Source organism: Sus scrofa, chromosome 1 (genome assembly GCF_054392235.1).
Source record: "Sus scrofa isolate SSC_HxYL_T2T_F1_AM1 chromosome 1, Sscrofa_HxYL_maternal_Yorkshire_Landrace_v2.0, whole genome shotgun sequence".
Classification (NCBI taxonomy): Eukaryota; Metazoa; Chordata; class Mammalia; order Artiodactyla; family Suidae; genus Sus; species Sus scrofa.
The window spans coordinates 116006555-116029691 of record NC_139383.1 but is presented as its reverse complement, the minus strand read 5'-3'; the positions used below and the strand labels follow the sequence as shown (position 1 = coordinate 116029691).

General features: G+C 42.6%; 1 protein-coding gene and 1 long non-coding RNA gene across 18 annotated transcripts in view; one reads left to right on the top strand and one right to left on the bottom strand.

The window, feature by feature from the left end:
• The window catches only part of LOC102164252 (uncharacterized), a 234037-nt gene that overhangs the window by 44894 nt on the left and 166006 nt on the right, over positions 1-23137 (top strand). For 2 of the 14 annotated variants that reach the window (XR_014840295.1, XR_014840304.1), the window contains one exon: positions 10881-10957. The exons of 11 other annotated variants lie outside the window; for them this stretch is intronic. This is a non-coding gene — a long non-coding RNA (uncharacterized LOC102164252). Of the gene's footprint in view, positions 1-10880; positions 10958-14076; positions 14215-23137 lie in introns of all 14 variants that reach the window. One more of the 14 variants, XR_014840293.1, reaches the window with a different exon arrangement.
• ST8SIA3 (ST8 alpha-N-acetyl-neuraminide alpha-2,8-sialyltransferase 3) lies at positions 3452-16068 on the bottom strand. Of its 4 annotated transcripts, none has more exons than XM_021093623.2 (4): positions 15519-16068; positions 14037-14156; positions 10853-11410; positions 3452-7479 (listed from the first exon to the last, which is right to left on the bottom strand). In XM_021093623.2, exons 1-4 carry the CDS (start codon positions 15695-15697, stop codon positions 7197-7199), a joined length of 1140 nt encoding a protein of 379 aa, XP_020949282.1. In that variant the 5' UTR covers positions 15698-16068; the 3' UTR covers positions 3452-7196. The 4 variants fall into 4 exon arrangements, 3 of the variants coding, with proteins under 3 accessions (XP_020949282.1, XP_020949291.1, XP_084873000.1); XM_021093632.2 differs by lacking the exon at positions 15519-16068 and adding an exon at positions 15199-15280; XR_014840272.1 differs by having other exon boundaries at positions 6889-8191; positions 9120-11410.

Sequence of the window (23137 nt, the reverse complement as noted above, 5' to 3'; positions counted from 1 at the left end):
GCTGTGCTCAATGGCCAGGGACTGCAGTGGCCAAATGTTTGCTGGTAGATTTTTTTTTCAGGGTCTAGCCTTACACTAGCTTAGCTAAGGGCAAGGCATCACATAATGTCTTCCTTTACAGTTTTCCTGGTTGTATTCTTATTTAGAGGTGTTTCTAGCCCATTACAAATTTTCTGAGTGCAAATAAAGTCTAACAGAGTGTATATCCAAGTCCTGGGCATGATGCTTAGCTGAGTGTCCCCCTGGTGAAGTAGAGATGCTTAGCTGAGTGTCCTCCCTGGTGAACCATGGAGCGTCTCCAGGTGTGATGGGTCCAGGTAAGCTTATTGGAGGTCTTGTTCTTTCCTCTGCTTCTCCACAGGCACTGATTTCTGGATGTTTGTGAATTTGTGCTGTGTTGGAAGGTTGAGGAGTAACTGGACAGAGAAAATCAGACAACTGGGGAAATAGCCGATGGAATATATAGGTTATGAGAAAAGATCAGCCAAACATGGTTTAACCTTGTGTTAAAGAATGTTTACCAGGAAGGTCACCTTTAGAAATTAGACAAGCCACGGCTAGTGATTTTCTAAGGTAATGAGGAGTTTGTTCAGAGGTTCCTAGAAGTCACATGGCTAGGAGATATTTTGAACTCTTTAGGGTCCTTAGTCTCAAAGACCCAAAAATATACTAAAAATCTTTAGAACTGATCAAAGTGGAAATTCCTTTTTGTGGTAGAGGGCACTTGAGAGACCCTTTAAAGCCATTGTCAGCTCCTCCTATTTGGTACTCACTGACTTAGGAATTGTCCAGGCAGTGCTGTGCTGGAGTCAGGTCATGGTGGCTCATGAAAAGATATTTTGACGTTTTTAACTGGCTGACAACAAGTTCGTAGTTTGAACTTAACTTCGATGAGAGTATTTACACCATGGAAATTGGCAAGTCCTAGAAATCAGGACTCCACCATTCTTCAGAGCCAATTGTTAAACATTTAGCAGTGCACCAAAGAGCTAAAGCTGTTTCTTAATCCCACAAAAGGGAATTCAAAGGATATCTTTAGTATCTCTGATGATTAAAGTCTCTGCATGTGCACAGCTAAGGAAAGGAGCCTGGCCAAAAATTTATTAGGGTAGTGGCACTTTATTCAACAGAGGCTGGTAAAAGGCAACCAATGCCAACTATCTCTCTTATACTTAGTTGGTCTTAGAATTTTAGCTCCTTGATTTTTCTTTTTTGAATGATTTCATTTTAACCCCCAGAACTTTGCACTTTGGGCATTACCTTGAAGTTGAGAAATCAGACCCATTTAAGAATACTTTAGGCTCTGGGAATGATGTCCAACTAGAATCTGAGTGAATTAACTTCCCTGTTTCTCAGTTTATCTGTTTATAAAGATGAGTGACCTGAGATCTGTCTCCTAGTTTGAAATGTAAAGAGCTGGCCTTGGGGTAAAGTATGTTAAAACCATGGTCTCCACTCTGACTGTCTTCAGGCTTGCATCCTTTCTGACTAAATTGACCAGTTACTATTCACTTACAAATTCGTGACTGGTCAATTTAGCCAAAATAGTTGAATGGCTAAATCACTAAGACTGTGTCTATATGACCATGTATCATGATAACTTCAGGGAATAGATCTGATATTAACTGCATGAGGAGGGATAAACATTAAGCTGCTTTGGTCAACATGCTATATATATATAGCAACTTTACTATATATTTCTGGTTCCCAAATCATGGCCACATCAGGATCACCTGGGAATATTTGTGAGCTGGACTTATTCTAGGACATTCTTAGTCAAAGGTCTGGGGTAGAGAGCAGGAATTATATTTTAAAGAGCTCCTCATGTCCTACAGCTTTGTTTGCTGGTGGATTGGCAGCGTAATCCAGGGCCTCACCCTCTAAGCCCACGTAATCTCAAATCATAGCCAATTAGTCCACGCAAGCTCTTCACCTTGACTCCATTGTAATCAACAACAAGGGAATGAGCTTCACTGAGGATAAAACATCTATTCAAATACATATATCTTCAATAATAAGTCATCACAATAAAAAGAAATTTTAAGAAATACTGCATAATACAATAATGACATTCTAAAATGTTTCCTACCTCAAATGTTATATCGATGTGGCAAAGCAGTCAAAGTGTGAGAGAGACATATTTAGTTATTTTGGTCCTTGATATTGACTCACCTGTGGCCTTGATTAATTGGGCCACAGAGCCCAGACAGGTCCATCAGGTGGCCCAGGGGCTCTAAGTTCCCAGCACCTATGATCTTATATCTGGGCTCTTCAGCCACATATACACAGCTCCAACTCTCTTTATAAGCAAAAGCTTAGTTCCACACATTCAGGGAGAAGTAGAGGCTAAACAGAAACTTTTGGGTGGCACAGTCAAATAACTGGGGGGAGGGGAAGGATTTAAGGACCCAGAATTATCAGAAAATCGCTAAGTCTGTCACTTTGCACATGAAGACCCAGCTCAAATTATTCATTATTATTTGCACATCTTCTTAGCATATCGAACTGAATGCAATAATGTGAAGTCTGCTGTTGAAATTACAATATAGAAGGCATTGACAAATGTATTTTTACTTCAAGAGGCCTCAACTGAAAGGTATACATATGGAAAAGTACATAACCATTCTCAGCATTTACCTTTTAAACTATGCATACCTATTACTAAAATCAGGTTTTATTAAGATGAATAGATTATTAGATGGTATTCCAGCTGTCAACTGGGAACTGTCAGTAATTGAATTGTGATTTACAAGATTTATCAGAATCATGATTTACTAAGAGTATTTCCTCTCATTTGGAGGAGAGGATGTAGGTTATTACCAATGGACTGTTGTATACCTAGGCAAGCATCTCCTTTTCTGTTTTGCATCGAGAAATAATTTTTTTTTTTTGGTGCGGGAAGAATCTTTTTTCCTCTTTTATAGCTTTTCTGTACCTTCTGGGCCCCAGACCAAATCGCTTTTCCTTTGAGCCCATCTTTATTTGATGCTGTTAAGACTAAATGAGGAGTCCGAATTTCTCCACTTATTACCTGTGCAATCTTGGGAAAAATCACTTAGCCTCTGTTTCCCCACTTCTCATCTGAAAAGTCAAGAATTAGGACTAGCTACCATTGGCCTCAAATTAACACCTCTTTGCTGTCTGAAGTGTCTAATAATTAGTACTTTGCCCTAAGTCAGAAGAAATGCTCTTCCATTCGTCAGTTTCCTCACCAAATTAGATTCCTCCTGGCACCCACATTTATGGATAACTGGAGGCCTGGGCACAAGGAGGCTGAGAGGGAGCCTCTCCCTTTGCATGTCCTGGCTGGTAGCTGCATGGTCAGGTGCCTGACATCAAAGTTATACACAGACAGATGGCACAGTGGTCACAATCAGCTCTGCTAGGCACACACTACTAAACACATAGCACTTGTACAATGGTCAAAGACACTGAAGACACAGAAGCAAAGGCAGAGGAGAATAGATGTTTAATCATCAAACCTGGGTGTGGGAGAGATTCTTCGTGCCACACTTGAACCCCATTTCCCCTGGATCTGCATGTCTGCATGTGACATTCAGACAAACTGATACAGACTGAGAGACTCGCATTAAGCAGGTTGCTAAATGTTTGTGGGGTTTTTTTTCTTTGAAACTGTATTGGTCATTTGTATTGGTGTCATGTGTAGACAGACTTGGGGGCTTTAAGTTGACTCTAATAGATGAGGGTGGACTTCGCCATGAGTATCTGAAAAGAGTAGCAGTTCTGACAAAGGATGCACTTAACCTCGAACCAGGAAAGCAAGAGCAATGCAAAAGCCAGAGGTTTGTATCTGTAGATACAATCCATTGCTCTTGACCACACAGGCCTGGAAGTTCTGGCTACTTACACCACTGCCTTTCTAATCTGGACTCACGGGACCCACCAACTCTTTTGGCTGTGACAGTGGTTGTGTAGGCGTAATCTTTGAAACAATCTTTAAAAATGAAAAGAGTTTTTGTATGATCAGCTAGAGGCTGTTTTTCTCTCTGCTGGAACGGTAGGTCAAGGGCATAACTAACGGTAAAAATAATACTAAAAACTGCCACGTATTGAGTCAGTTGACTGCATGTTGAAAACTGGGATAGATCCTTTACCCACACATTGAACTAATTTTTCAATAAGAGGGTATAGGCTGTATACACGGAATTTATAAATTATGAGAATTTTGGTGAGCCACCATGGGAGGACTTGGGATTTTCTTCGGAGATTTTAAAGAAGAAGGAATGGTGGTCTTTTTGGATCAGCCCCAGGAAGCCCTGCCTGGAGACAGGGGATGAGGCTGATCTCTGAACCCTTCTAGTTCTGGGGGACAAGTCTGTTTCCTCAACATTTTGAGGTTTTATGAAAGGGACAGATGAAATGATGTTGGGAGATGACAAAGTCTTCTCACTCTAGGTCAAGATGGAACTCAGAGTGAAGCAAGATTTAAAAATCTCCCTGAATTAAAAAAAAAAATCCCCAAACTTGGCATTTAGATTTATTTATTTATTTATGTCTTTTTAGGGCCGCACCCATGGCATATGGAGGTTCCCAGGCTAGGGGTCTAATCGGAGCTACAGCTGCCAGCCTACGCCACAGCCACAGAAACTCGGGATCTGAGCTGCATCTGTGACCTACACCGTAGCTCATGGCAACGCCAGATCCTTAACCCACTGAGCAAGGCCAGGAATCAAACCTGTGTCCTTATGGATACTAGTCAGTTTTGTTAACCACTGAGCCACGACAGAAAGTCCAATGAGATCTATTTAAATGGTCCACTAATGGAACAATTGACCAGTGTTAGGAATTCTGGTCTTTTGCTCATTTAACCTGCCCAGTTCACAGTGTCTACGTATTTATATTTAGTAAAATCTAATGGGAACATTGGGATTAAAACTCCAGAGTCAGAATCTGGCCCATATAATATTGGCATTAATATTACTTAGCTGTAACCAAATGAACTAACTGCTTAGGAAGAGCCAACTAAACACTCCTGTCAGTTATCCATCTCCCAGTGACCCCAACAGAGAAAGGGGGTCTTTTCTAGGGCCGCACCTGCAGCATATTGAGGTTCCCAGGCTAGGGGTCTAATTGGAGTTGTAGCTGCCTGCCTACACCACAGCCATAGCAACACAGGATCTCCGAGCCTCCTCTGCTACCTATACCACGTACTACTCTCCTCTTTAATGTGGCAGGAACAAGCATGGTGTGGTTTTGGTGCCCATCAAATTATACCACTGGATTTTAAAATGTTTTTAATATCTCCCCTTCTCACTATTTCAAGTATTGAGCTGTTTTAGTATCTCCCATTTTAAACATCTCTTCCCATTTCTCCCCATCTATTTGGACGATTGCCACATATACAACATTGTTAAGATGTGTCACGGTCAAGAACACGTTTGAATCTCTGATTTTTCTTTCACTGGTTAGTATCTGGAGCTATGTAAGCTGCTCTGATTAGCATTCTGGAAAAAATTAGAATAAATAGCTCCCCTTTAGGAGCAGGCAGAACATGAGCATAAGGACTGCGTCTTGTTGTATTTGGTTTGATTTTAGGCAGGATGATACCTTCCCACGGAGGGGCAGTGAGCTGATTACTGAACTACAGCAATTATTTTAAACAGTATTTGTAACATTACAAGCAATCTAGATGAGATTTCTGGAAAAGAACAAGCTACCCCCACCCAAATGTATTATAAATGTGCTTGACTGGCATTTGGAAAGGAAAGAAACTCTTATTAAAATTTAACATCAACTTGGCCAGACTTTGGGCTAAACTGGAAGAACAAAGTGCTGTTCAGTGAAAAGCTGGGGATGGGAGTCATGTGATTTCTACTCCTAAGGCTGAAATAATGAAAAAGAGAATGGCCACCAATTCCTCTGTAGCGGGCCTACACATCTTCAATTCCAAGGGTTTATTTAGTCCCAATTTTGTCACTATACAGTGGCTCTTCCTTTTGAAATGCTTAATTAAAGATCTGATTTCAATAAGAAGAGTGGATAAAGAACCAGTGTCTAAACTTGTCTTGAAGTTCTGAGCAGTGCTGATGGCACAGTGATATGCACAGTGACCTCGCCTCAGCGCTTTTCACAAGGAGGCCCATCCTGGCCAACCTCAGAGCTTCTGCTCTGCTTCAACCCTACTGGTTCAGAGGCCCTGATCATGGTCACAACACTTTAGGGGATATGGGATCTGTAACAACTTCCAAGTATTTTTCATTTTCCTCTATATGTTCCAGGCTCTTAGGCTGACTCCTTGCCTCTATATTCTGAGAGAATTCCCAGCCCAGTGCTTGGGTTAGAATTGTGGGAGGCACTCAACCCAGGCTGGAATATCCTTGCAGATGTGGCAACAGAATAATCTGCCACAATAGCACTTACGTCAACAGATGTGGTGCCACCCCCGACATGGGCTTTCTCTGTGATAGTGAAAGATGCGCTCATTATAGGCCACTCACCGCAGAGGGACCACTCTGCTGGGGAACGGCTGCATGGACTGGTGAGAACTCCTTAAGAGGCATTTCTTATCCAAGTCATCATAAGGGAATCAATCATGATGGGCTCAGTCTGTCATGAATCAACAAAGTTAGCCAGAGCCTTGAACATATCAAGGGCAGATGCAAGATATACAAGCAAAGGTATTTCAGTATGATTCCCAGCAAATATCAAACTTCACGGTGGTGGGGCCAGGGGAATGAATGGTAAGGAGAGAGAGAGAGAGAGAGAGAGAGAGAGAGAGAGATATGATATATGCAAACCAGTTTTTTATATTTTCACTTTGAAGAGTCTGATCCCACCCAGGCAAAACTGAAACCCTGCCCAAATTGGCCAGAGGCCTCGGATTACGAGGACTGTGTCTGAGTAAAGCTGCAGAAACTACAGCTCTAATCCTCATGAAAAAATGGGAGGCAGTTTATTATTAAAATACAAACATGAAAATACTTTAGACCATTTCATTATCAGCATAGTTCCAAATGCAACGTTCCCTTTATCAGTCAAGTTTAAAATCGTGTGGCTTCAAAGCGTCTGTCCTGCTGAGACCCTTCAAAGAGCAGTGCAAAAAAGGGAGAAAAGACACCTTTCCTTTTAAATGGCAGACAGTCCTTATAAGAAATTCTCTAGGGTTCTATTCTGACTATTCAGTGTGACTTGGGGCACTTTTAAATCAGCCATTTGGCACTTTCTGTTCGGAGTTTTTAGGCACAGCGAGACACAGTCAGCTTGGTGAGCCCTTCCCCGTGCATTCGGTATAGCAGCTGAAACTCAGCAGGCAGCTGGTGGGACTCCTGCCACTTGGTGGTAAATTTGGTTCCTTTTTTGTCATAGTAATGGTATGGAAGATCTTCCCTTGTGTTGGGATCAAATCCAAAAGGCCAAAATCCATACAAGTGGATCTCTTCACATATTGCTGATGCAAGGGTGTACATAAGAATACCTGTGCTCAGCCGTTTGGGTGACAAATGTTTGTTTTTCCAGTACCTGTGGAACAATAAGTACAGGTGGATTCAGAGGCCAGTACTGAGGGTTTCAACCAGAGGGGTCAATATGACTGGTTTGGGAAGTGAATTTAACCAAGTAACCTAAATAGTACTTGCTTTGAGTCTGTCTTTTAGACCACAGAACACCTTGGGGTAGGGCCAGCTACATAATTTGTGAGATCCAGTGCAAAGTGAGTGTGGGCCCTTATTTCAAAAATTATTGGGAATTTCAAGAGGGCAGGCAGAGTAGCTATTAATAACAGACGGCTCCCGTGCTACTCTAGAGGCAGCACATGTCTGAAGCCGTCCCTTCCTTTGGGTTGTCCTGTGAGTGGTGTCTCTGACTCAGTGGTGATGCCACAAAAGCCCACCAAAGGGACGACTAGGCTCCCACACAGAAGGCAATGGGAGTGGGGAGGAGGTTGTTTAATCTCAGGGGTCCTCCTCTGTTAGCTCCTCACCCAAACCTGGGGACTAAATCTTTCTTCTTGTGTTGGGAAAGATTGTGGGGACTTATTTTTTTCTACCTTCTTATAAAAAATCATAATCCCTGTTCCTTATCTTCTACCCAGGGGCTCTGAGCCCTTCTCGGGTGTGCCAGGACCTAAGAAAAGTATTTACACACTTCTTGAATTTTGTTTAATTAATTAATTAATTATTTTTAATTTTTTTGCTTTTTAGGGTCACACCCACGGCATATGGAGGTTCCCAGGCTGGGGATCGAATCAGAGCTATAGCTGCCGGCTTATGCCACAGCCACAGCAACCTGGGATCCGAGCCACATCTGTGACCTACATCATAGCTTATGCTCACAGCAATGCCGAGTCTCTTTAGTCCACTGAGCAAGGGCAGGGATTGAACCTGCATCTTCATGGATCCTAGTTGGGTTCATTAACTGCTGAACCATGAAGGGAACTCCAACTTCCTGAATTAAAAAAAAATTCTAGGAGTTCCCGTCGTGGCGCAGTGGTTAACAAATCCAACTAGGAACCATGAGGTTGCAGGTTTGGTCCCTGGCCTTGCTCAGTGGGTTAAGGATCCGCTGTTGCCATGAGCTGTGGTGTAGGTTGCAGACGCAGCTCGAATCCCATGTTGCTGTGGTGTAGGCCGGCGGCTACAGCTCCGATTTGACCCCTAGCCTAGGAACCTCCATATGCTGCGGGAGCGGCCCAAGAAAAGGCAAAAAGGCAAAAAGACAAAAAAAAAAAAAAAAAAATCTAAATATGGTTGTTCTTCCTTCCATATTTAGAGAGTAATTTGAAGCCTTCCTACCTATGCTGCCAAAGAGTTGAGCATGCCGTGGAGTGTATGTATGTGAGTTTATGATGGCTGTACAGGCATATTCAAACTGTTCATGAATCAAGTTTCCATGGACTGCACTTCTTTCAAGTTTTCATTGAACCAATGCATTTGGTTCTAGCCTGAGTGGATGTCATGGCTGATTCTGTGGCCTGCTGAAAGGTTGAGGGCAGTGTGGGCCACACAGGCCGCTTCCTGAAGTTTCTAATATGTCTCCTTCTTCACTACCTGAGGCTTCAAGGGACATTCTCCTTTCTAGTTGAAATCTAAAAGTTCAGTCTAGGTTTTAACTTTTTTTTTTCTTTTTAGGGCAGTTCCTGCAGCATATGGAAGTTCCCAGGCTAGGGGTCAAATTGGAGCTACAGCTGCTGGCCTACGCCACAGCCACAGCAACACAGGATCCGAGCTGCATCTGCGACCTACACTACAGCTCACAGCAACGCCAGCAACGCCGGATCCTTAACCCAGTGATTGAGGCCAGGGATTGAACCTGCATCCTCATGGATACTAGTCGGAATCATTTCCACTGTGCCACAATGGGAACGTCCTAGGTTTTTAATATTCTTACCTAAGGAGTTAGAATGACTTCTGACAATTCTTTTGGTACAGCTGAACTTAAATGGAGCAAGGAGGGAGCAAACTGATGAGGTCAAAAGACCACAGGGCAGGTTGGCAGGAGGCCTGGCTTCTAATTCTGGCTCTTCCCATTTTGGGCAGTGATGTTGGGTAGATGACTCATTCTTTGTACCTGAACTGACTTGTCTTTAAACTTAGGAGTTGGGTTACATGACTTCTTAAAAAAGTAACCATACATCCCAGGAAACTGGAAGTGTCCCAGTTTTTGTCTGTTATCTTTGTTATAATTCTTTAAAAATTGTTTTTCTATTAAAGTATAGTTGATTTAAATCTTTTGTTATAATTCTTAATAGTGCCCTTTTCCTTTCAAAGTGAAAGTTCCAGTTTGGACTGAATTCTGACATCACCCTACCTATTAGATACATACCAGTTGATCACATGATGATTCCTCCCTCTATGAGAGATCAACTACACAAATCTTAAATTTGGAAGACTTTAGAGGACTACCAGTAGTGAATAATCTACTATGGGAAAAAAATATTTAGAATCTTTGTTTACCAGAGCTCCCAGAATCCACTCTAACTTGCAGATTATCTGGACAGTACGTTAAGGCACTGGGGCTTCTCACATAGGGGAGATTAGAGTTGAGGCAGTTTCCTCAGATTATTTAAAGAAAAAAAATTCTGCAATTAATCTTGTTTTTATAAAATGTCCTGCATTATTGTCTCTCAATTCTGACTGCTTCTTAGAATCATCTGGGGAATTATTAAGACATACTGAGTATCTGAGCCTCTCCCTCCCCACCAGACAAATTACACTAGAATCACTTGAAGTAGAGCCCAGACAAGAGTATTTTTTAAATCTCTCCAAATGATTCTAAAATAGAGCCAGAGTTAAGACTCATCAGATTAGAGGAGAATATTGCATTTCTGGTTACTCCATCTTTTTGATTACAAGGGACAACAATGAGTTGATAAAATACTTTCCACATGTTTTGGCACTCAAATCCAAAATTATAAAAGTAGACTGTACAATTTTGATTTATCTAGGTGGTTTTCTAATCTTGGACATCTAAAAACCACCCAAATATCAAATAAAAAGGAACATTTAAAGTCAGTTGCCGCTTTTTTTTTTTAAATCTTGATTTGTCTACTTTAGTCATTGGCATTATTGGGACATAGCTGTCCATTAAAAGAAAATTATTGATTTGTGGTGATTTCCATGACTGCTTGTTAGGCATACCACCAAGGAAGGGGGCAGGAAATAGAGAGGGGAGGCTGATGAAACACCAGTCCCTCCATGTGGTTACCAGCTGGGATAGAAGATTGAACATGTTACCCAGAATGAGTCATTCATTCATTACAAAATATAAGAGTTTGCCCTAAAGTACTAAGCTAACCACAACAACTAACTAATCAGATAGCTCCCACCCCCAAGAGATTACAGTATTGATTTGCCATCTGGTAGGGTATGAGTTAAAGGCAATAAAATATACACACCTGTTGACATGTTGCATTATATTTCCAGGCCAAGCCAATTGGACCTTTAACTGACCTCTGTGTTCAACAAAAAAGTCAACTAATGTCCTGGTAACAGTTGCTGAGGTATGGAAGAAAAATGCAGGGATCCAAAGAATGGCCCCATCGAGCTTTTTTAAACTGAGAAAAAAGTTGTTACGGTCCTGAATGGTCAAAAGATTGTTGTAATATTTTTCCAGGATGCTGGGGTTGAAGGTGGTAAGGTTGGTTTTCCTTCCAACATCTCTTTGGAAAGCTTCCGTAGGGGCGAAATTGCAACGGAAAACAAAATCTGATTTATCTATTTGTTGTCCACACCGGCTCCCTGTCAGGATCCCACTATTTCCAACCACAGCACAAATATTATAATGCTTATTCACAATGGGTGACACGTCTGGAAGCAGTGATCGGAAATTATTGCTAATAGAGAAAACATATTTATGGCTGGAATAATCATAGTGCATCAGTTGTCCAATCCGAACACTATTCTTGGTCAAAGAAAAATTTTTTATTACATCGACATGCTGAAGAATTTCTTGCCTAAAATAAAAAGAAATTCATTAAATGTATCCCATTCAAAAGAATTGGTTTTCCATCTTATGTCTTATGCTGCCATTTCATTCAGACAAGAATCATAGGCACACTGAATCCAAGAAAGATTATACATTCATAATAACTGTGGTCTTTGAAGGGAGAACTGCTTCAGAATTTGCAGACATGTGCTAATCTCTCTGTCAAATTTTGGGTGTAATCCTTTGAGGACTGCAAATGTAGCGACTTACAGTTTCAGCTACCAGATTTTTGGTTTTCTGCTCTACCTGCAAAGTGTATTTGATCAAGGGGGAGGCATAGGCCAAACTGTGTCAGAAAATACAGCAAGACAGTTTACACAGGCCCCAAAGAGCTCACATTAATGCATAAACATTGGTAACTTGGAGTTTGTAACTAGAGATTACTTGTTTGCTATTGGACTGCAGTGTTCGAGGAGTATCAAATATCAACATTGTCCAAATAAGAGCCAAATAGATATGAGTCAGTATAATACTATCTATTATTAAAATATGAAAATGGTCATAGCGGTGGGAGTAGTTGAATATTTAATAGAAATGAGATGATAATCTCATTAATGTCCTTTGAATAATGAAACAGGAATATTTTTCTACTTTATTATATAGAAACACAAATCAAGTTAGAGAAACCTAATCCTTAGGAAAAGAAGCTATTGCAAATCCTGAAAAATGTGTTTATAGTCTAAGAATTCAGAAGATCAACAAGGCAAGGGTGATACTTAGCACTAATTCTGCCTGCTTTCATGCTGAGCTTTGAGTGAAATTAAGCATCTCCTCTTAGTCTTGGCTATTTAAAATATTTAAGAGAGACCGGTTACTCTTCTACTAGGTTCTCCAGCTCTAAGAAATAACATTGACTCTCCTGTGTCTTTTGTCTAAAAAATAGCAGGAATGAAACAAAATGCTTTGCCTATCATTACTTTACTTGGAATTTTATTTTTTTTAATTGTTTCATTTATTAAAATTAAGAGCAACATAAACTGAAAACTTTAATCCAAAAGTTACTAATATCATTCTTTACAAACTGTTATAAAGATATAGTAAGTTCAAAATGACACTGGGAAAGTTAATTAAAGATCACTTAATAACTGGATTGAAAGGAGGAAAGTTTTGAGAAATTGTTCTAACTGGTTATTTGGAACATATGGTCTAGTGTCAGAAGGATTTTTTTTTTTTTTTTTTTTTTGCTTTTTAGGCAGCACCTGCGGCATATGGAAGTTCCCAGGCTAGGGGCTGAATCCTAGCTGCAGCTGCCAGCCTACACCACAGCCACAGCAATGCCAGATCTGAGCTGCATCTGCTACCTACACCACAGCTCATGGCAATGCCAGATCCTTAACCCACTGAGTGAGGCCAGGGATCGAATCCATGTCCTCATGGATACCAGTCAGGTTCAAAACTGCTGAGCCACAATGGGAACTCCCATAATAATATTTTTATTGAGTCAGAAATATGTTTTGGGAAAAGGTATAATGTATTGTACCAATGAAAGTTTTCTGGATTGTATATAAAATTAATATTGGATTAAAACCATAAAAGTTAAAAAAAACCTTCAGAGTTTTAGAATTAACCAATTATTGTCATGGACTAATTTCTAAACAGTGTTTTAAAGTTTTTAACATAATCATATGTATGTCAGCTTTTCAAGTAAACATTTTCATGACACCATGAATATCTGCTGAATTTAATTCCATCATTAGATTAAAGTAGAAGAGTGCAGTAACTAGAAATTCTGTGACCAAAACACACCCTAAATAGAGTGGTAAAATAAGTATTCATAGCCCTAATGAATACACTAGATGGCTCACATTCCATTTAGCAGCATAATAATCCCACTGAAAAGGAAGGGGTAGTGACTTATCTGGGATTGCTAAGAGTAGACCAGAATCATTGGGGAGAATAAGTATATTTGAAAAAATTTCAACCTTCTTCCCTCACCTCAAAACACAGAGGAAAAAAATCCCAGCACACATACACACAAATTCCTTCACGTATAAATGAGGCTGCTACAAGACTACTAAGAATAATGTTCGGTAGCTTTTACAATATGTTAAAAGCTACTAAAGTTCAATGAGAACAGTTTAAAAAAACAAAACCATACTTAAATACCTGTATATATTTGGGCTGAGATTTTCACTAGTAATTTGTTAGGGAAGAAGTGTAGTGTTTTCTGTGTTTCAATGAGACAATACTTTTTTATTTTTTTTTCAAGTTTTTCCAGTGGGGGAATAAAAATGCATTGGGTGTTCTTTTTGTAATTAATCTTTAAAAAAAATTTAAATGGCTTTGGCAGTATTAGTCATACATGTTAACTGTAAATCATGGTGCTCAATTAAGCCTAAGTTAGGGAGGATACTGGAAATATATTTTTTTCTTCCATTCAAATTGGTCTTCTTGATGTTTTCTTTTTATGAGAGGGCACTACATAAATGTAAAAGGGTTACTAACTAGACTTTGTGCAGTTAGTCCAAGAAGTCAGTGCAAATACACCTCAGGTTGGGGGCGGGTGTGTGTGTGTGTAGGTTTTTGTTTTGTATTACTTCGTTTTTTGAGCTCCAGAATTCAAAACATCTTGGATCTTTTTCCCCCTATCCTACCTTTGATGTAAAAACGCTGTCCGATTAAATGTCCACTTAGGTCTGTCTTGGAGTTCGTGAGTCAGAGAATGCGGAAAGGGCACAAATGACGGATCTAGAAACTTCAGCGCAAATTGTGACCTGGAGAGGAGCATGAGTACACAGACAAACGTGCTGGCCTCAGCTAGGGGAAGTCAAGGTAGCCATTAAAGTCCAGCCGGTTGGGAGCGGGCGGTGATGGGGGGCAGTTGGCACGCGCGCACCGGCTACATCCCGCCCCAGAACCCTTTCTCTTTTGCCCCACCTTCTGCTCCCCACCCACGCCCGGGAGGAATAAGGAAAACTGGGGAAATCCGTCTCTATTGTCCATCCCTCCGGGTGCGGGAGAAACCATAAAATGGCCGTCTCACGGAGAGCAGGGGCGGGAGCCGCGCGCTCCGCTAGAAGGTGATGAGCAGAGAGGAGCGGGGAGTCAGCACCGCGGACAGCGGCCGCACCACCCCCTTGCCAGACCCGCGCCGCCCCCGCGGTCCCCGCGGATTGATTTTTGGAGAAAGGGCAGAGGAAACTGGAGACCCAGAGGAAGGAGGGGGGTGGCTTCTTCCTTAACCTCTTCCTTCCCGAGCCTGTCTGATTTCACTCTCTGTCCTCTGACTGGGGACCTCCCGGAAACCGCTGGCCAACTCCACTCCTTGCCCCGGTGGAGCTTTTCTAGGTTTCACACCTCGGGCCTGGCTTGGACCACAGGATGTAGTTTGTAGTTGCCCCTCAGAGGCTCTGCTGGGAGAACTCCTAGGGGGTCACAGTAGGGGCGGAGGCTCTTCACGCGCCTCACTTTGCCTGGAGCCTTTTCAGTCCAGCCTCGCGCCCTGCTTGGACCTGGAGCGAGGATCGGCGGCTCTTAGGAGGCTCGCTTCCCGCAGAGGGCGGGGGAACTGCAGAAATCCCGGAAAGTGGGGGGGGGGGGGGGCGGTGATGGCAGCGGCGGTGGGGAAAGGATGGATGTAGAATACCCCAGGGGCTTCAGGAGAATAGACCCGCGCATCATTTGATGGGGTAGGGGGTGGGGGAGAGAAAAGGAGGAGAGCGCAAGAGGAGTCCGGCGCCTGCGCCATTAAATCGCCCGGGACAGCCCAGAGCCCAGCTGCGGAGTCTGCGGACAGGGCGCAGGTTAGGCACTCACCTCCCGCGTGTCCATCTCTCCATACTCCCTCGCAAATACACGCAAGGCCTCTCCCTCCACCATCGTTCTCCTTAAACCCTCCCCCAATTTTCGAAATGGGGGAAGGGATGCCGAAGAATACGAGAATGCAATCAACACTATTAGGACAACGGCTTTTAGGAGCTTAGGGGGCCGGGGGTGGGGAGTCAGAGATAGGAACGCAAGGACCACGCAGTTATCTTGCCCAAAGTGTCTCGGAGAAGCCAAAACACCAACCCCCGCCCCCGACCTCTCGCCCCCATAAACCAGATACCTGAGGGCGCTCAGAGGCCCGCACTCACCGGAATCCTGCGTGGAACATGTACATTCGGGGCGCCCCCGGGTTGGCGTACTTGGGAGTGGTGAAGATGTTCTCCTTTTTCAGGGACACGTAGCTGATGAGCGATAAAATCAGCAGGGCGACGCTGAGCATGACCAGCCCCAGCACGCTGGCAACCCGGGCCATTTTGCAATTTCTCATCCCGGGCTGGGTTGGGATCAAGAAAAGCGGGGAAATCGGTCCATTGAGCGGCCAGCAGCTCGCTGGCGTATCAGTGTATGTGAGTGTGTGTGTGTTCGCGTGCGCGTGTCAGCGTGTGTGCCGAGGGAGGGGGACCGGGCAAGGGAGCCGCGGAGGGCCAGAGGGTAGAGGCAAGCAGGAGCCCCAGAGAGAAGCCAGGCCCCCAAGGCAGGGGCGAGCCGGGGCCAGGAGGCTGAGCAGGAAGATGGAGGGTCTGGGCGCGGCGGCGTGGCGATGGAGCGGCGCACGGTGCGTCTCCGGCCGCCGGCTCAAGCTCCCCCGCGCGTTTCCAGCGAGGCTGCCATCTCCTCTGCCGCCTGCAAGATAAATGTGATTGGAATAATGTTACAGTTCGATCTAAGCGCAGGATTTAATTAATGAACTCTAATCTCCCAAATAACCGTGGGAGGGGCGGGAGAGGGAGGGATGAAGGGGAGGTGGCAGAGGGAGGGGAATTGAGGCTGGAAGGCTGCAGCCCACGTCAGCGGCCTTCCCCGTTGAGAGTGTGGCCGAGGGGGTGGCTGTGGCGAGACAGACACCCAAACTTAGTTTAATGGGCAATTCATTACTTCATAAATATGTAGTGGAATATAGAGATAAATAACTGGATTTGCTGTCCTGGAGGATACCACCAGCTGGGTGCTTTTGCATGCAGGGAGAGTGGTTTTAGGGGTAGACATTTAAAAACATCTCTCCTCAGCACTGAGCACAGCCCTGAACCCCACAGATCAGCACCCGCCCCAGCACCCCAGCAGGGAAGCCCTAAATAATGGCTGCACCTTGTGAGCACTAAAACCTCTTTGGAACTTTCCAGAATCTCCCCTATCCACTTTCTGCCCCTAAAAGATGGGTAATACTTAGCAGTGTTGTGAGGTAAGCTGTGAATGTGGAGGGCCTGGCTCCTCCTGCCTTGTCCTTCTTCCAGTGTCAGACTTCCAGCACACCTCAGGCCGGGGTCACAGCATGGGCGCGGGTGCCCCAGAGTTGACCTGGGCCTGGAGCAGTTCACCCTGATTTAACTTCCCATTGCCCACTTTTATGACTCATCCTTGTGTCCAGGCCTTCAGGATGGGTCAGCCAACTTAGCCCTGAAGCTTAGCTTAGCCCAGAAGCTGGGGCGTTATAAACCTCTGTCCACTATAAATGCCTAGAACTCTCTTTTGGAGAAGCCCAAGTACTAGGTAAGAGAGGCTGCCTCTAAAGGTGGAAGGAAAGCACACCACCTAACACCTTGTGTTGCTTGACCTTCAATTTGTTTTAGCATATTCACATATTACCTGTTTTAATATCCATTGGAAATAAAAGTTAATTCATTTTTCAGTCATGCTGCTGAATGCTCAGAAGGCAACCCACATGTTTCTTTAGCTCTGTCCTTTGCAGTTAGCTTGTGGCTTCTTCCCCTTAGCTTTATTCTTGGCCTGGTCCTCCCAAAACTGGTCAATAAGCACCAAAGAAGGAGGCTGAAGGTGAGAAACTGGCCTTCAAGAGCCTTTTCCAGTAAAGCAAATTGATATTTTCCAAGGTGGCTATGATTTCTTTTTCTCTTGAACTTCTGGTTTTATGGGCTTTGGTGGACCTGATGTTATGGTCTGTCTGTGGGCCATGAATTCCTCAAAGTGGTGACCTCCTGGGCTGTTAACTCTTGCAGAACTAGGGCCATGTTTTCTGCCCTGTTTCCACATACTACCTGCATCACTGTCTATGGAGAGGCATGCTTAATAAATGTTTGAGGACTAAAGCGCCTAAAGAGCACCCTGTGAAACATATTTCTGGTTGTGGATAGCAGTGCACAGAATGCAACTGCCTGTTTCTAATGGAAAGGTAATTTTGCACCTACTGAAGAATTTTGCACTAACCAGAATCTAAAAATGTGGGTCAAGAGGACATGAATAATTTTTTCTCCATGGGAGTCTTGACTATGTAAAAACTTTAGAGAAGTCCTACATGGTGAATACTTGAACTATATTTTTTGAATAAATCTTTTTTTTTTAAAGAAGGTCATATGAATACAGTGTAAGATGCCAAAAGGAGTTAAGATCTTATGAGAGCTGTCTAAGAATTATATATGTTGGAAAAACTTTTCTTGAACAAGAAGTGGGGGGATACACCATAGAGGCCAGAGTACTGATTACATGCCAGGCTCTGAAACCAGCAGGACAGCACTTCAAAGGCTGGCTCTGTGACCTTGGGTAAGTTGTCAGCATCTCTGGGCTTTAGGCTCCTTATCACCAGAACCAAAATAAAAACCTCCCAGGATTTGGGGGAAGATTAAACAAGACATGTAAAGACCTTGGCACCGCTCCTGGCCTGTATTAAGCAGTTAATAAATATGAGCTAAACAGCTTGGGCAATTTTTAGTGTCTTTCTCTGACCCAATAAATATCCTGCTACAGAAGGCATAGAGAAGGATGTACTTCAGGAGGCATTTTCCTACAGAAAATGGCAAAGATCAAGAAACTCTTTGGTTCTCTTTATAAAATAGCACTGCAGGCTTTCCTAGGACATATGATATGGACTCATTCTGCCTGTATTTAAAAATTGATATATTACCTATGCCTAGCACACCTCTGTGAACTTTCTAAATAAAATCTTACTAGGATGATTCCCATTTTGCATGTGGATCACTGAAGGTCATGTGATGTAAAGGACCCAAATTAGCCAGAGGATAAACAGGCACACAGGAATCCTGTGCCAGGCCTTAAGGTGACAATGATTGTTCAATAATTACCAGAGGGAAAAATCTTGGATATACTGCTTCAAAGAGCAGCTGCAGCTACTAGATATGGTATTTTTCAGGCCTGGGATTATAGCTCCTTAGTAAATTAAAAAAAAGGATATTTTTTTCAAAACATCACTTTCAGCTTTCATTGGAAATCAGACCTCTACAGGAGTATAGGAGGGTGAATACAAGAAATACAGAAGTGAAAGACTCCTTTGACTTAATGTTTTCTAGGGAAGTTGTTATTTTGGACACACATATTTCCCTCGCCCACTTTTTGTTTGCAAAAGTATCTACCTTTTGCAGACATGGCTCTGTTGCCCTGTGTTGTAGTTCCTTACCAATCCGTACCTACCAAGAATAATTTATGTGCCCCATTTAGATGGTTGGATGGGAAGGCTGGGAGGGATGGTGTCTTTTGTTAGATATGGCATCGTTCATTTATTTACTTCTGTTTTTTTTCATCAATCAATTAAATTAAGTGATTGGTTATCAGACATCCTGATGGACAGGCACAGGGGTTATAAAATCTTCCCCCGCTTTTTAATTTTTTTTATTTTTAGGCCTGCACCCGTGGCATATGGAAGTTCCCAGGCCAGGGGTTGGGTTAGAACTGTAGCTGCTGGCCTACACCACAGCCACAGCAATGCCAGATCTTTAACCCACGAGCGAGTCCAGGGATTGAATCCACATCCTCATGGATCCTAGTCGGGTTCCTTGACCACTGAGCCATGAAGGGAACTCCTATAAAATCATTCTTGACCTCCTAATGCTTATGATCTTGTCGGGGGAGAGATGCTTTTTATACATTATCTGTAATCTTTGCCTTGACCTGGTGAGGAAGGCATAATTCTCACTTTATAGCTGAAGAAACTAATGTCAGGGATTTGCTCAAGGTGCAGTCTCTTTGACTTTAAAGCCCACCCTTTCCACTGCTGCTGCATACTGCTTGTGAGCAGGTCCAGAGATGGAGAGCTGGAAATGTGTGCAGGCCTGGAAAGTTTGAAGGCATTGTCCTTTGACAGTGAGAACCAGTTAATACTACCACCATTGATGATGATCATGATATCATCTCACTTTTATTGCACACCTGCTATGTATTGGATATTATACTAGGCATCTTACATAACTAATTTCATTCAATCTCTGTTCAGTCCCTCTGATGATACAATGACTACTGCCATTTCAAGAATGAGAAACTGAGGCTCAGAGAGATTAAGAAACTTGCCAAAGTCACACAGCTAGTGGCTTCAACAGCTTTTACGGTATTCCAGAGCCAAGAGGAAGAAGGTTTTATTTTTTATTTTTTTATTTTTATTTTTATTTTCCCACTGTACAGCAAGGGGGTCAGGTTATCCTTACATGTATACATTGCAATTACAGTTTTTCCCCCCACCCTTTCTTCTGTTGCAACATGAGTATCTAGACATAGTTCTCAATGCTATTCTGCAGGATCTCCTTGTAAATCTATTCTAGGTTGTGTCTGATAAGCCCAAGCTCCCAATCCCTCCCACTCCCTCCCCCTCCCATCAGGCAACCACAAGTCTCATCTCCAAGTCCATGATTTTCTTTTCTGAGGAGATGTTCATTTGTGCTGGATATTAGATTCCACTTATAAGTGATATCATATGGTATTTGTCTTTGTCTTTCTGGCTCACTTCACTCAGGATGAGATTCTCTAGTTCCATCCATGTTGCTGCAAATGGCATTATGTCATTCTTTTTGATGGCTGAGTAGTATTCCATTGTGTATATATACCACCTCTTCCGAATCCAATCATCTGTCGATGGACATTTGGATTGTTTCCATGTCTTGGCTATTGTGAATAGTGCTGCAATGAACATGCGGGTGCATGTGTCTCTTTTAAGTAGAGTTTTGTCCGGATAGATGCCCAAGAGTGGGATTGCGGGGTCATATGGAAGTTCTATGTATAGATTTCTAAGGTATCTCCAAACTGTTCTCCATAGTGGCTGTACCAGTTTACATTCCCACCAACAGTGCAGGAGGGTTCCCTTTTCTCCACAGCCCCTCCAGCACTTGTTATTTGTGGATTTATTAATGATGGCCATTCTGACTGGTGTGAGGTGGTATCTCATGGTAGTTTTGATTTGCATTTCTCTTATAATCAATGATGTTGAGCATTTTTTCATGTGTTTGGTGGCCATCTGTATATCTTCTTTGGAGAAATGTCTATTCAGGTCTTTTGCCCATTTTTCCATTGATTGATTGGTTTTTTTGCTGTTGAGTTGTATAAGTTGCTTATATATTCTAGAGATTAAGCCCTTGTCAGTTGCATCATTTGAAACTATTTTCTCCCATTCTGTAAGTTGTCTTTTTGTTTTCTTTTTGGTTTCCTTTGCTGTGCAAAAGCTTTTCAGTTTGATGAGGTTCTATGGGTTTATTTTTGCTCTAATTTCTATTGCTTTGGGAGACTGCCCTGAGAAAATGTTCATGATGTTGATGTCAGAGAGTGTTTTGCCTATGTTTTCTTCTAGGAGTTTGATGGTGTCCTGTCGTATATTTAAGTCTTTCAGCCATTTGGAGTTTATTTTTGTGCATGGTGTGAGGGTGTGTTCTAGTTTCATTGCTTTGCATGCAGCTGTCCAGGTTTCCCAGCAATGCTTGCTGAATAGACTTTCCTTTTCCCATTTGATGTTCCTGCCTCCCTTGTCAAAGATTAATTGACCATAGGTGTCGGGGTTTATTTCCGGATTCTCTATTCTGTTCCATTGGTCTGTCTGTCTGTTTTGATACCAGTACCACACTGTTTTGATGACTGTGGCTTTGTAGTATTTCTTGAAGTCTGGGAGAGTTATGCCTCCTGCTTGGTTTTTGTTTCTCAGGATTGCTTTGGCGATTCTGGGTCTTTTGTGGTTCCATATAAATGTTTGGATTGTTTGTTCTAGTTCTGTGAAAAATGTCATGGGTAATTTGATAGGGATTGCATTGAATGTGTAGATTGCTTTGGGTATTATGGCCATTTTTACAATATTGATTTTTCCAATCCAGGAACATGGAATATCTTTCCATTTCTTTACATCTTCTTTGATTTCTTTGATTAATATTTTATAGTTCTCGGCATATAGGTCCTTTACCTCCTTGGTCAGGTGTATTCCGAGGTATTTGATTTTGTGAGGTACAATTTTAAAAGGTATCGTATTTTTGTATTCCTTTTCTAATGTTTCATTGCTGGTATACAGAAATGCAACTGACTTGGAAGAAGGTTTTAAATCCGCTCTCTTGGTTATTGTGTCTCATGGTTACTGAGGAAGAGAATGCATACTACCTCTTTTATTTATTATATTTTATTTTTTGTCTTTTTAGGGCCACACTTGTGGCATATGGGAGTTTCCAAATCGGAGCTGCAGCTGCCAGCCTACACCACAGCCACTGGCCTACACCGCAGCCACAGCAACACAGGATCTGAGCTGCATCTGTGACCTACACCACAGCTCATGGCATTGCTGCTTAACCCACTGATTCAGGCCAGGGATTTAATCTGCATCCCCATGGATACTAGTTGGATTCGTTATAGCTGAGCCACGATGGGAACTCCCATGCTAGTTCTTTTAAAAGCCATTTAGTCACAAGGGTGGAGGGAGGTTGGCAATAAAGAAAAGACTAGAGTGATAGATACATCTAAAAAGCAGTGGCCTGCTCTGGGGCTGGGAGAAGGCTGGGTAGGGCTGAAGCTGAGTGTGTGTGTCGGGGAGGTGGGGGTGGTGGGGGAGGATGGAGAGGGTGCCCAGCCCTCCTATGGAGACAGTCAGGAGACAGCATCTTATTCTCACTGTATCCTTTAGTGTCAGCCCAGCACCCAACACAGCTGATGCTCAGTGTGGGAAGAAAGCAAGGAGCTTCTCTGCTCTATGGCATACCTGAGGTCCAGGTTCGGGAGAAGGTCGGTCTCCAGTACTGACAATGGAGAAAGATTGTTCACCTTGATAGGGGTGGGTGCATTGGCTCACGTATTGAAGAGATGTTTAATTAAATACAAATGGAAAGCACAGGAGGGATGCACCTCCCTCCTGCCCTTATCTCCCTAGAGATGCCACTGTTGGCATCCAGAGGTGCTCTGTGCCTTCACAGGCATTGGAGTATGTATTCATTTTTTTTTTAAACATAAATGCTGAGACCGGTTTGAAGTATTTATACAAGGTTCTTATCTGTATCTTGATAAAAGACATTTTGCATAAAATTTTAACATTTCTGATTGCAGTGATTGCATTTTCTAGAAGCTGAGGAATTACTCATTTTGCACCTACAGACTTAAAGCTCAGTGAAGCATCTCTAGGTGAAAGGAATACAAGAACTTCAAATAGCCTTTTCTTCAATGAATAAATAAAATATATTTGGAAAGCTGTCTTAAGGCTTTTTGCGGCCCAGTCCTTAGGAAATGATTTGGAAGGAGCTATTGTGTTCAATCGTGTTAATCTCTTGGGTCCTTGTATAGAATTTTGACTTTTCACATGTTTTCAGCTATTACTTTTTCTTGAAGCTAAGGTATTATACTTGGAGAAGCATGAAAAATAATCTTACAGTTAAGTATTAAGCTATTCTTCTGTCTATTGTGTCTCTTTATTGCATTGACTGTGGGTACAGGAAATCACCTGTGGTGAGAACAGCCACAATACCATTGCCTAGGTACCATCAGGGAAGGTGTTTTAAAAGAAATCTAATTT